The sequence below is a fragment of the Stenella coeruleoalba genome, assembly GCF_951394435.1.
Source record: "Stenella coeruleoalba genome assembly, chromosome: 3".
Classification (NCBI taxonomy): domain Eukaryota; kingdom Metazoa; phylum Chordata; class Mammalia; order Artiodactyla; family Delphinidae; genus Stenella; species Stenella coeruleoalba.
The window spans coordinates 30566416-30580764 of record NC_137148.1 but is presented as its reverse complement, the minus strand read 5'-3'; the positions used below and the strand labels follow the sequence as shown (position 1 = coordinate 30580764).

At 34.6% G+C, this 14349-nt stretch overlaps 1 protein-coding gene across 2 annotated transcripts in view; it reads left to right on the top strand.

Annotated features, from left to right (window-relative positions):
- NUP155 (nucleoporin 155) overlaps positions 1-14349 on the top strand; it is a 58920-nt gene that overhangs the window by 20087 nt on the left and 24484 nt on the right. For both annotated transcript variants that reach the window (XM_079918747.1, XM_079918748.1), the window contains 9 exons: positions 1256-1356; positions 3680-3850; positions 6118-6228; positions 6998-7092; positions 8165-8253; positions 8726-8788; positions 9310-9457; positions 10568-10634; positions 11708-11823. In XM_079918747.1, the coding sequence (XP_079774873.1) occupies positions 1256-1356; positions 3680-3850; positions 6118-6228; positions 6998-7092; positions 8165-8253; positions 8726-8788; positions 9310-9457; positions 10568-10634; positions 11708-11823 (961 nt within the window). The remainder of the gene's footprint in view (positions 1-1255; positions 1357-3679; positions 3851-6117; positions 6229-6997; positions 7093-8164; positions 8254-8725; positions 8789-9309; positions 9458-10567; positions 10635-11707; positions 11824-14349) is intronic.

The window sequence follows — 14349 nt, the reverse complement described above, 5'->3', positions numbered from 1 at the left end:
TTATTAGCCTTGTACATGAACTCACTGGTCAAAATCAGTGTTATAAACTGTTATAAACAGTTATAAACTGCTATAAACTTCAAATGACTTTCCTGATACCACGCCTGCTTTGTCAGTGTCTTTATGGATATGGAGAGTTTTGCCTGTCAAAATATGAAATTTTAATAACAAACTCTTTTGGATTAATAATTAAGTTTAAAAAATGAGATTCTAGTTAAACATCAAAACTTGAAAAATCCATATGTGGTTTTCCCCAATATGAGAAAGCATTCGTAAAACAATTTGTTTTTATTTTCTAATCATTTTAAAGCCTTTTCTCTGCTATTGTACTGTGTCTTCTAATATTTTATTTTTCAACACCCAAATTAAACTTTCCTTCACAAATAGAATTTTTTCAAGTACATTGTATCATGTACCTTCATAGCATTTTTAATAGCTTTAATTGAGATATAATTTACATACCTTTTAAAATGTACAATCTGTTAGTGTTTAGTTTATTCATGGAGTTGTACAACGATCACTACTATCTAATTTCGGAACATTTTCATCACTGCAGAAAGAAACCCTGTACCCATTAGCTGTCACTCCCTATTTCCCCCTTCTCCCAGCCCTGGGAAATCACTAGTCTACTTTCTGTTTCTATGGATTTGCCTCTTTTGGACATTTCATTTAAATGGAGTTGGAAAATATAGGACTGGCTTCTTTCACTTAGCATAATGCTTTCAAGGTTTATCTATTGTAGCAGGTTCTTTTTTTTTTTTTTTTTTTTTTTTTGCTGAATAATATTTCATTGTGTGAGTGTACCACATTATAATTACCCATTCAGCATTGGGTGGGCATTTGGGTTGTTTCTCTTTTTTGGCTATGATGAATGATGTTGTTATAAACATTTATGTACAAGTTTTTGAGTGGACACATTTTCATTTCTTTTGGCTATATACCTAAGAATGGAATGCTGGATCATATGGTAACTTTAGAAATGTTAAAATGTGAAAAAAAAAGTTGTGTTTACCTGAAAGAAATGCAGTATAAGGTCTAGAACACTTAATAATGCTACCCTGGCACTAATTATATATCCTTTTAGGGGATTTATTTTTGTTTATTTTGTGACTTGTTTATTTATAAAGATTAATGCTGTATATTTATGTATCTGTATTAATGTCACTAATTATTAATGTCACTAATATAATAATTATGATTATTGAGGATATATATTATTTGACATCATATAAGATTTTACATATTAAACTTTTAGGTATTCTACTGATGGCAGCCTCAGAAAATGAAGATAATGACATTTTGTGGTGTGTCAACCATGATACATTTCCTTTCCAAAAGCCAATGATGGAAACCCAGGTAAGTTATCCTGAGAGATTATAAAGAATTTTTTACATAATTTTAAGTGAAGAATAAAATTATGAGAAACTTTATCTTCTGATTTATTACTGTTTGCTTCTAATAATCTAATATGATTAGCAGTCGTACTGAAAAGAAGTATATACTGTTAATTTTTTGTTTTTCCTCTGTGAGATTAGAAGTCATTATGGTACTCGTTAAAAACACCTTTAACAAAAAACATTGGAACCCTTTTAGAATGTTCTTCATAATGTACCTGAAAATGCCTATATCTTTTCTGAAATGATCTTTGTCCCACTTAAATATATTATATTTTTAGTTATTATGAGGCCATGTATTATAGTTATGACTTAGAATTTTATTCTTATGATCTCTTTAATTTGTAGTTCCGCCTAAATATTTAACGTTTTTTCTTTTAATTATAGAAAATTTCAAATATATGCAAAAAATAGAATGGTAAACTGAACCCCACATTAAGAAATTACCCATTTCTCCATCTTGTTTCATATCTCTTCCCCACGTATATAAATGTATACACACAAACACTTGATTGTGTTTTAAAAGTAAATATCACGTATACCACGAAGTCAGCAGAGAGGTCCTGGGTGAGAGGTGCGGCCCCGGCCTATCCTGGCCCAATCCCACACCTAGGCCACCCACCCCAGCCCCCAGCCCAGGAGATGCTGAGAGGAGGCCATCTCTACTCACTCCCCTTGCTGTCCCCTACTCCACTCCCATCTGTCCTCCTAGATGCCCTAGCATAGCTCATGTTACCTGCCCCCAGAGGCTGCTGATCAAACGAGATAGACCAACCCCCACTAGTGTGTGAATGTCTGAGCCTCTCTTTGGAGCCATCTCTTTAAAGGCATTTTGGTTCTAGTGTCACTAGCTGCTTCTGGTTATTTTCAAACGTGAACCCGTCTGGTTAGGGGGAGTGGGAAAAGGTGTGTGTAGATGGGAGGAGGAAGAACCAGTTCCTGGGAATGGGGGCATGGTTTGAATGGACTCTTCCAAGTTGCTTACATGGCCTAAGCAGCTGGGGTAGAGTCAGGAGGTAGGTATGGAGGCAAGGAGCACCTTTCTCAAATTCTTTTCTTTATCCTTTGAACTTTACTGAGCACATACTGTGTTGCCTCATTATGCGACAGACGGTAAGGATTCAGAACTCAGGAAGATATAAACCCTGTCTTGATGGGAGCACAGTGTTAGCGGGTGCAGGTTTGAAATCTGGCTCTATTTCCTCAAAGCAGTGACTCAGAGGACTAACGTGTCTCTGGTCCTCAATTTCCTAATCTATAACAGTTTTAATAGTACCTACCTCTGTGGGGTGGTTGTGGGATTAAATGAGTTCATGTGTGTAAGGTGCTGAGAACACTACCTGGCACACAGGAAGCACTCGATAAACGTTAGCTACTTTTAAAGTAGATACTATATATCATATATATCATATCACTTCACCTCTATAATACTTGAGTTCTCAAACAAATGTGGACTTTAAATATATATATATAAATATAGCTCATGAACTTTAATCAAATTCTGGTCTCCCAAAAACAGCTATACAAGACATTAAGTCAATGGAAAAATTCTGTATTGACTGGGCATTAGATTGTATTAGAGAAATGTTAATATTCTTACATGTTAGGATAGTATAGTGGTTATGTTAGAAAACATCCTTATTTTTAAGAGGTGCATGCAAAAGTATTTAGTGGTGACATGATATTCATAACTTTCAAATGGTTCAGTAAATGAAAAAATATAGAAAGAAGAAAGCAAATAGGGCAAAATGCTATCAATTGTTGAATCTAGGTATCAGGCATATGGACATTTATTGTACTTTCAACATTTTATTAATGCTTAAAATTTTTTATAATAAAATATTTTAGAAGACTAGACACTTTTTTTTAGAGAGTATCTTAGTTTAGAAAGCAGATGTAACTTCAGAAGAAAACAAAAACTGTATGTCAGCAGATTTGAGCACTGAACCTACCAGTGTAGATCAATTTACCCTGGAAAGAGGGTAGAAGGTATAGTCTTCAGTTACTGAAAACATTGTAATTTTAGTAAATACTATTTATAGTTCATCCTAAGAAAATTTTGCCTTTGTCTTCTGGTATGAAAAGATTTACTATCATAGAAGATGCCTGATTAAAAGAATAGACATTAGAAAATTAAATACAGACTTTTGAGAATATTCGTGCTGATGTATTATTATTAATCTGTTAAACCCTACATTATTTAAAGATTGTATTATTCTTTTTTAGAAGGTTTTGCCTCATGTAACTTTAATAATATGTATAAAACGTTTGTTTCTTCTACATAGATGACTACTCGTGTTGATGGTCATTCCTGGGCTCTTTCTGCAATAGATGAGTTCAAAGTAGATAAGATAATCACACCCTTAAATAAGGATCATATTCCCATAACTGACTCACCAGTTGTTGTACAGCAGCACATGTTGCCTCCAAAGAAGTTTGTTCTCCTCTCAGCACAGGTATTTACATCATCTGTTAAGGTGGAGAGAAAAAGAAGAGAAGCCATATTTAACGTTTTGGTCAAAGTATTCTGCAGTAGTTGCTTAATAGAGTCGTTTACCTAAGTACTTAGGAATGTTTATTCTTAAAATATTCTTAAGGAATAGTTTATAAATACCAAAAATGCGGGCCTTCTCTAGTTGTGGCAAGGGGGGGCTACTCTTCATTGCAGTGCACAGGCTTCTCATTGCGTTGGCTTCTCTTTGTTGTGGAGCACGGGCTCTAGGCACACGGGCTTCAGTAGTTGTGGCACGCGGGCTCAGTAGTTGTGGCTTGCAGGCTCTAGAGCTTTAGAGCACAGGCTCAGTAGTTGCTCCGCGGCATGTGGGATCTTCCTGGACCAGGGCTCAAACCTGTGTCCCCTGCATTGGCAGGCGGATTTTTAACCACTGCGCCACCAGGGAAATCCAAGAGCTTGCTGTTTATAAAGTATTGCTATTATACTTTTTCTAAAGTAGCATTTCTATCAATAGTATTCAGCATAAAATTAGTAAAACAAGCTATGTTTATTTCTTATCATGTAGTCCTCACTTGTTAAAAAAAGAATCTTTTAGTATTTATTTTTTGAGTAGCGATGCATTGACAATTCCACTGGTAAGCAGAGGGGTATACACAATAAAATCTCCCTTCTGGTTTGGGTCCCCTCCCTACCGACACCCATGTCATCAGAATCTATATCTTTCCAGAGATATGTTATGATATCAATATACAAACAATATAAGTATATTTATAAACACACATTAGCATATTGTATGCACTGTTTTATACTTTGCTTTTTATGTTTCAAAGATACATTTCAGATATCTTTCCATAGTAATATATAAAGAACTTTCTCATTCTATTTTATATTTGAAAGGCATTCCTTTATATGGATGTACCATATTTAACTAGGCCCCTATTAATAGATCATCTTTTGCCTTTAAAAATAATGCTGCGGACTTCCTTGGTGGCGCAGTGGTTGAGAGTCCGCCTGCTGATGCAGAGGACACGGGTTCATGCCCCGGTCCGGGAATATCCCACATGCTGCGGAGCGGCTAGGCCCGTGAGCCATGGCCTCTGGGCCTGTGCGTCCGGAGCCTGTGCTCCGCAATGGGAGTGGCCACAACAGTGAGAGGCCGGCGTACCACAAAAAAATAAAAATAAAAAAAAATAATGCTGCAACGTTGTGCATATATCGTTTTGCCTGTGTGTGAGTAAAGCTGTAGAATTACATCTACTGGATCAAAAAGTATGTGTGTTTATCAATTTGATAGATGTTGCCAAGTTCCCTGTATATATACATACATTCACTATCAGTGAATGTTGAGTGCTTGTTTCCTTACATCCTGTGCAAGTACAATATACCATCGTATTAAGAGTGAGATTGACTGTCTGTTCTAGTGTTTATTTTTCTGTGAATTGTCTGTTCCTGTTCTATATCCACTTTTCTATTAAGTTGTCTTTTTCTTTTTTATTTATAGAGGCTCTTTATATGTCAAGGAAACTAACTTTTTGTGATTTAGTCTCAGATATTTTTCCTGGTTTGCCATCTTATTTTGTTCACTGAGATTTTTTTTCCCATGTGGATAAGTTTATAAGTAGTTGAAATACTCAGTTTTTTGGGGGGATTTCTATTGAAGTTTAAAAAAAAAAAGACCATCCGCACTCTGAAGTTCATAAAATAATTCACCCAGAGTTTCTTCTACTACTATTACAGTTTTATTTTGTCCTGTCTGTTTGGAATTTATCCTGTTTTAGGTATGAGTATGGATCCAGCTTCATTTTTTCCCAAAGTGGACATACTTGTGCCAACATGATTAATGAAATATCTAACTTTGATCCTTTAATTTGAGGGGCAGCTTTTATCATATATTAAGTTCTAGTGCTTACTTGAGCCTATATCAGAACTTTCTGTTTTGTTCCACTTATCTGACTGTTTATTCATGTGCTAATACCATGCATAAGATAAAGGTTTATAATATGTTTGTGTCTGACAGAGCCTGCACCCTTTTGCTTTATTTTTTAGCGGGGAGGGGCAGTGTTCTCTTATTAAGTTTTCTGCATGGATATATAGATCTAGTATAGGCTAGGAATTGAAGTGTAGATGATCTTTTTGACCAGTTTACTTCATATTCTTGAAGTTACTTTTTTGTTTCATTGCTTTTATTAAATAAGGTAGCAAGGTCAGTTGCTACTAGCCATGCTTGATAAATCTATTATTCATCCTCTTTCTTTTTGAACTTCTTAGGGGAGTCTTATGTTCCATAAACTTAGACCTGTAGATCAACTGAGGCATCTACTTGTGAGTAATGTGGGTGGAGATGGAGAAGAGATTGAAAGATTCTTTAAATTACATCAGGTAATTATTTATACCTTTTTTTATTGTGATGATATTATGTAAGTTAGGATCAAAATACTGTGGTTAATACTAGTCTTCCTTTCTTTGCCTTAATCACTGTATGTGTACTGGTACTTGGGAGCAGTATTAATATGCTATAAGGGTTTATGGTAAATGCTCAGATTTTTGTTCTGTTTTTGATAAATTCTTATCATTAAAGTGTACTAGTAAGAGTGTGATGTTCAAATTATATGATGAATGTATTTTTATTAAAAGGACAAGATATTTATAGATAAATAACTTTTTTAATTAAAAACTTTTTTTTTTTAAGCCACAACTAGAAATGATGAGGTAAAACTGGGAATGCTTAGTTTAAAATCAGGAATATCAGATCAAAGTTAAATATACACACTCTGAATTCAAACTACCAGCTCCACCATCAGAGTAGATTACTTGAATTCTCTGAGCTTCCATTTCCTCATGTGTATTAAATTATAATATGTGGAGTGAGGATTAATATGCTCTAAACTCTTAAAATAGTGCCTGGCACATGACAAGTACTTAATAAATGTTAGCTATTATTGTTATTTTCTAAAAGGTTAAAACACCATGAGAAAAAAACCCGGGAGTAGTGGGGGACTAAACCAGAAACTAAAGTAGAATCTAGATAAAAAGAAAAAGAGACCATCCTTTGTGCTAGGCATGGGTTTAAACACTGGATACAGAAGTAAACAAAACTTCTTTTGAAATGTTTATGTTTTACATAAGGAAAGATACTCTTTTTTTACAGGAAGACCAGGCCTGTGCAACTTGCCTTATTCTTGCTTGTTCCACTGCTGCCTGTGACAGAGAAGTATCTGCTTGGGCCACTCGGGCTTTCTTCAGGTATATATCACTTTCTTTTGTTCTTGGCCACTTTTTATTAATGGTTGCATTGGCTAATGTGGTTGTTTAAGGGTTTGCAAAACAGTTGAGCAACTATATAGGCAAGTTAGTAAAATTTAAATTGGAAAGGTGATAATACTACTGGAAGCAACTAGATTAGCATAATTTATGCATTGTTACTCTTTCTCTGGATTCTCTTCTCCAACTTCTTTTGTCTAGTCTTCTACCTCAGTTATTATCTCATCTATCTTTTCTACTTCCTCAAACACTACCAGTTCTGCTTTATGTGTATCATTTGCATTGAGAGATTGAGTCACTTTTAGAAAACTTGATATCAAAGAGATATTATTTGGAAAATATTTAGCTAAGAATAAATTTAAAATGCAGTTTTGTTTAAAAGAATTTTTTGAGTGGTCTAACCATAATCTAGTATGAAAATTACAGTACCATATACTTATTAAATACATTCTATGCATTGCAGACTCTTCTTTAGAAATTGCCAGAGTCCCTTATGATTCTTCTTGTTAGCAATTTGAAGTCAACATTTACTAAATATTTTATTATGTATCTGTGTATATTTTACTGTCAACACAATGCATTTAAAGTCTCTAATGTTTTTTTAATATTTATTTATTTATTTATGGCCGTGTCGGGTCTTTGTTGCTGCATGTGGGCTTTCTCTAGTTACGGCGAAAGGGGACTACTCTTCATTGAGGTGCACAGGCTTCTCATTGCAGTGGCTTCTCTTGTTGCGGAGCACGGGCTGTAGGCACGTGGGCTTCAGTAGTTGTGGTGCTTGGGCTCAGTAGTTGTGGCTCGCGGGCTTTAGAGCACAGGCTCAGTAGTTGTGGTGCACAGGCTTAGTTGCTCTGTGATGTGTGGGATCTTCCTGGACCAGGGATTGAACCCATGTCCCCTGCATTTACAGGCAGATTGTTAACCACTGTGCCACCAGGAAAGTCTCTAGTGTTTAAAGCATTTATTTGGAAGCTAAGCAGGACTTGAAACAGTTCTAGCTTTTAAGATGTATAGTTTCACTGAATAAACTCAGCCCCTGTTGTCATAAAAATAGGTATGGTGGTGAAGCACAGATGAGATTTCCAGCCACTCTCCCCGCTCCAAGTAATGTTGGTCCCATCCTGGGGTCTCCTGTCTACTCTGGTGAGTATGAAACATTGAAATGAAACTGTTTCTAATAGAGTTGAATTTTAGAAGCTTTGTAGTATATTTTAATGGATAAAAAATTTCATTGTATTTTCTTTACTGCTACTGCATTATTAGGGAATAATTCTATAGATGTCTGACTCTTAGTGTTATGATATATTAATATTGAATCTTTAGTGTATACTGGGAAACAAAATAAGATATAACCAGTAGTATTTACAGAACTCATTTGTTATTTATTCAAAAGGAAAGAGTTGAGAGGTTTAATAACAAACTCCCACCTCAATGTTTTCCAAAGTGGGGATTGTTAGAAAGTTGCTGGGAAATGAGTCCCTAATTCTTGAATATATTATGGGTGGTGCCACTCCTCACTCTTACACTTAGAAACAGTTTCTGTGTCTAATTTTGATCAGATACAAAAAAACTGGGAGATAATTTTATAAATCTTTATATTCTTCTTTCTTTTTAGGTTCTCCTATTCCTAGTGGTAGTACATACCTGAATCCATCCTTTTTGGGAACACCATCTCAAGGTACCTCTTTTCTTTGTTTTAGGTTGCTACTACTATTCTTTTTGAGGAGCTAACATTGTGAATTACTATTCTTAATGCTTAGAATGGGAAAGATTAACTTGTCCTATTCCCCTGAAAATAATGTAGTTTAATAGAAGTGGCATCCAAGCAAGTATTGGCATTTGGCCATGAATGCCTTTACTTAGTGGACCTGGAAAGCCCCCTTTTTGAGTATCAGGACTTAATTACCAGCCCTGAACTGTATAATTAGTCCTGTTTTACTCCCAGCATTAATGTGCAGTGATTGCAAGCTTGCTTTCCTTTTCATCCTGCATTGCCCACACTTGAAAGCCAACTTGGGAGTTCCTCTCCAAGTCTAAATCTCTCTTCTTATCAAGGAAAACCAAATTAAATAACTATTTATTTCAATATTTTTGTAATTGTTTTTACCTATGGGTCTAGGGACAACTGACTTGGGTTATTGAGAATTCTGAATATTTAATGTTAAGTTTTAAGATTTGTTTTTCTTACGTGTGTACAAGGTGTTCATCCTCCTGCTATGTCAACTCCAGTGTGTGCTATGGGAAATCCAGCAACTCAGGCCACAAGTATGAGTTGTATGGCTGGACCAGAGATTGTGTACTCTGGAAAACACAATGGTATTTGCATTTACTTTTCTCGAATCATGGGGTAAGTTTTTCATGGGATAATTAACTGTTGATTACCTTGTTCTATTGTGTATAGTTGAACATTTTTAACTTTAAATTTGGGACATTATTTGTGCCTACTAAATTTTACTTATAGTTTAAGCTCACTTGTCCATTAATAAGATTGTTTTCTGTCATTCAGCTTTTTTATTATCTAACCATCTGTATTTGTTACTGTGTTTTATATATGTATATATATATCTTCAAAATATATCTGTATATACTAATATGTAGTGTAACAAACCATCCCATAACTCAGTGACATGTGTCTGCAAGTCAGTTAGGCAGTTCTGGTCTTGGCTAGGCCCACTATGCATTTGAAATCAGCTTTGAGGTTGAAGAGAGTTGTGTCACTCTTGGCTGGACTCTCACATGTTTAGGGTTATGTTTGTGTGTTGGTCTAGAATGGCCTCAGCTGAGACAGCTGGATTGTTCTCCACATGGTCTCTCATCCTCTAGCAGGCTAGTCAGGGATCATAGACTTGGTGGTGGTAAGGTTCCATGAGAGAGAGTAGAAACTTGCAGAGCCTCAGGATGCCTGGGCTCAGAATAGGTCTCCTATCACTTCTGCCTGACTTACTTGGCAGGGGGACATCTCCAAGCCAGCCCAGATTCAAAAAGTGGGAAATAGACTCCTCGTTATAAAGGAGGCATCAGAGTCATATTGTAAAGAGAATAGGTGTGGGGAGGGATAAAGAATTACAGCCATTTTTCAATCATTCTACCAGATCCACTTAATTATCATGTCTGGTGTGTATTTTTCTTAGATTTGAGTTGTATGCTTTCATATGAATCATTTGCTTAAAAATGTGAAACAGTGCAGAACTCACTTTATAAGCTTCCTTGTTTCCAATTTATTACCCAGGGTCTTTGATTTTTCTTCAACAGTATTTCATTATGTGAAATGACTTAGATCTGTCAGGTTTGGAAATTTTCCTTTTTTTTTTTTTGTTTTCAGATAACTTAGTAAAATGTTAAATGAAGTCATTGCTACAGTTTAAAAACTAAATAAACACATAGAAAGGAATTTACTACTTATTGTAATTGTTTTTATTCATCTACAGCACAATCATTAAAACATTTTTTGTTCCAGAAACATCTGGGATGCTAGTTTAGTTGTGGAGAGAATATTCAAGAGTGGCAACAGAGAGATCACTGCAGTAAGTGTGTTATATAAATAACAGTATTCCATTATCTCTGTGGAGCCAGTTTACGTTATTAATGGGGAAGTAGATTGTTTTATATCTCTTGATGTTATAAACAACATGCAATGATTATTCCTTTATATACATGTTTGTGTACTCGTCCAGTAAACTGTTCACCCCCTGAGTTACATCTCAGCTCTGTCACTTACTGATGATGTGTAAATTTCTTAACATTTCAGAGCCTGATATCTCACAGTAAAATGAGAATGTATCTCCCTCATAACATTGTTATGGGGGCTAAATAGAATCAGTCCTAATACTTAATATTGCTCAAAGTTACAATTTAATGTATTGCTTATATGCCCCCAAACTCCAAGAACCTAGCACTAATTTCCATGTATTGGTGTACTTTCCAGAGTGCTTTAAGAAACACAGAAATTTGTACTATCATAAATTCAGGTATTAAAGGTTTTTTTTTAATGTGAAGTATGCATGCAATTTATTTTAAGCTTTTTTTCTTTTTAAGATGGAAAGATACTAAACATCTTTTTAACTCTGATACTCTATTTTAAAGTTCTAAATTTTAAAGTTTCTCAGAATCAGAATGTATTAACATAGTATGTGATTTCATTTGTGTGAATTTCGAACAGAAAAAACCAGTCTATATTCTATGATAGAGGTAAGAAAAGTGGTTGGTTACCTAGGAGGTAGAATGACTAATGACTAGAAAAGGGGCAATAGGGAACTTTTTTGGGTGTTGGAAATACCCAATATTGTGATCTGGGTGGTGACTATATAAAGATGTAAAAAGTTATCAAGGTATTCACTTAAGATTTGTGTATTTTACTGTCTGTAAATTATACCTCATTAAAACCAGAGCAGCAGGGGGTAGAGGGATGTGGGTGTCTAGCCCTTTATTCTGGTCACCAAGTATAAATTGATAAAAGAAATAACTTTACTGTTTATGAAGATAGGGTACCTTAGAATTAAAACTTCATGTTCAATTATGGGTATACAGCATATGTGTTTTTTATAGAAGCTTTTTTTTCATTGTTTTTAAATATTTGAAAATATTTCCTTTCTTTCAGATTGAAAGTAGTGTTCCCTCCCAGCTGCTGGAGTCAGTGCTACAAGAACTGAAAGGTTTGCAAGAATTTCTAGACAGAAACTCCCAGTTTACAGGAGGACCATTAGGAAATCCAAAGTAGGAATAAATAAGATTTATTTCCCTTTTTATTCTGAGATTTAATTTACATGTTATAAAATTCATCCTTTTAAAAAGTTTCATGGTTTTTAGTATATTCATAAAGTTAAACTATCATCACCACTATCTAGTTCCAGAACATTTGCATCACACCAAAAAGAAACCCTATGCCCATTAGCAGTCACTCCATGTCTTAATTCAAGCTGAAATAACAAAGATACCATAAACTGACTGGCTTAGACAACAAACATTTATTTTTCATAGTTCTGGAGGCTGGTAGTCTGAGATAGGGTGCCAGCATGGTCAAGTTCTGGTGAGGACCTTCTTCCTGGTTTGCAGACAGCTGCTTTCTTTTTGTGTCATTACATGGCAGAGAGAAAACCAGACAGCAAGTCCTCTGGTTTTTTCTTAGAAGGGTAGTAATCTTATCATGGGTCTCCACCTTCATGAGCTCACCTAAACTTAATTACCTCCCAAAGGCCATACCTCCAAAAATACCATCGCTTTGAGGATTACTATGAATTTGGTGGGACACAAACATTCAGTTGGTAACACTGCAAAGTTGTCTTTCCCCTAGTCCCTGGCAAATACTAATCCAATCTCTTTCTATGGATCTGCCATATTTTGGATCTTTTATGTAAATGCAGATATACAGTATGTGGCCTTTTGTTTCTGGCTTTTCTCTTAGCATAATATTTTCATGTTCATATATTGTAGTGTATATCAGTACTTGGTTTCATTTTTCAGTTCATCGTTTGATGCATATTTGCCTTGTTTCACCATTTTTTCTTTTTCTTTTTTTTAATTGATTTTTTTTGTTTTTTATTGAAGTATAGTTGATTTACAATGTTGTGTTTCAGCTTTTTGGCTATTATGAATAATGCTGATATGCACATTCCTGTAAAAGTTTTTGCATGGACACATGTTTAGGATGAACATTTTTTGTTGCTGTTGTTATAAAAGTAATATGGACTTGTAAAAAATTCACATCACTCCCCTGATGAATTAATTTGAAGTATGACAATATAAACTTTCAAATCATATGTGAACATACATGAATATATGAATATACACACATGTATATGAATGTATATTCATATATTCATATACATTTCTTTTTTAATACAATTTTTAAAGCTTATACTCCATTTACAGTTACTAAAAAATAATTGGCTATATTCCTTGTGTTTTACAATACATCCTCATAGCCTGTCTTATACCCAGAAGTTTGTACCTCTCACTCCCCTACCCTTATATTGCCCACCCCTCCACCCCCTCCCCACTGGTGACCACTTGTTTTGTTCTCTGTATCTGTGAGTCTGCTTCTTTTTTGTTATATCCACCAGCTTGTGTATTTTTTAGATTCTACATATAAGTGATATACAGTATTTGTCTTTCTCTGATTTATTTCACTTAGCATAATGCTCTGCAAGTCCATCCATGTTGCTGCAGATGACAAAATTTCGTTCTTTTTTATGGCTGAGTAGTAGTCCACTGTAAAAATAGGATCTAGGTAGGCATACTTTTTGTGAAACATTGTTTACATTCAGTATATTCTTTAGAGCATTCCAAAAATCAATAGAATAAATTTTGTTTGTATTGGCTACATGTTATTCCATTATATTCAAGCAATTAGTGGTATAACTCTATGCGTAATTAGGTTGTTTCTATTTCTTGATGGTATAAACAGGGTTCAGTGAGTATTCTTTATACATGTTTGTGTACTTGTTCAGTAGTATTCAGATGAATTTCTTTAGAAGTAAAATTTTGGGATATAAGAGCTTTTAAAAATGTTGGTATGTAGTATTTGGTTGTCCCCTGAGAAGGTTATACCAATTATTTTTAGCCTTCAGAACTCTTTTAAGTGTATCTTAACATGTATATATTGATTTCTAGCCCCTGCCACTTTTTAATTCAGTTAAAGAATCTTTGTCTTTTAACTCCATCTCATTTTGTTGGGGTTAATTAAATGTTTGATCTGTTTCTCACCATCCTGAACTTGTGGACTTTGTTGTGGTTTGGGATTTGTTTGTTTGTTTTTCTCCCCTTCCGTTTTACTGGATTGATTTAAAAGTTTTATGTATGACTTTTCTTCTTCTGATAGTTAGTTTTAAATTCTGAAAAATATACATCTCAGTCATCATTAATTGAACAGAATCTGTTATCTTACCTCCTTCCCCTACCCTCTACCACTGTCCTTCTTCCTACATAGCTGGAATTTTAGTTGGAAGGTGTTTTTTTTTTTTCTTTTTCTTTTCCACCATTATATTATTCTTCTGTTAATAGTTTCTAAGCAGTTTATTGAATTTACAATTATAGCCTCAATTATGACCTTCGATTTTGTAACCTACTACTTTGCTAATTTCTCTTTACTGTTTTTAGTAGTTTTTTTCATTGGGTTTTTTGGATTTTTCAAATATGTCATCCTGTCATCTGCAAATAGAGATAGTTCTACCATTTTCTTTCTAACTCTAGTTGCTTTCTTCTGTCTGCATAGGCTAATATCTCCAACATAGTGTTAAAGAG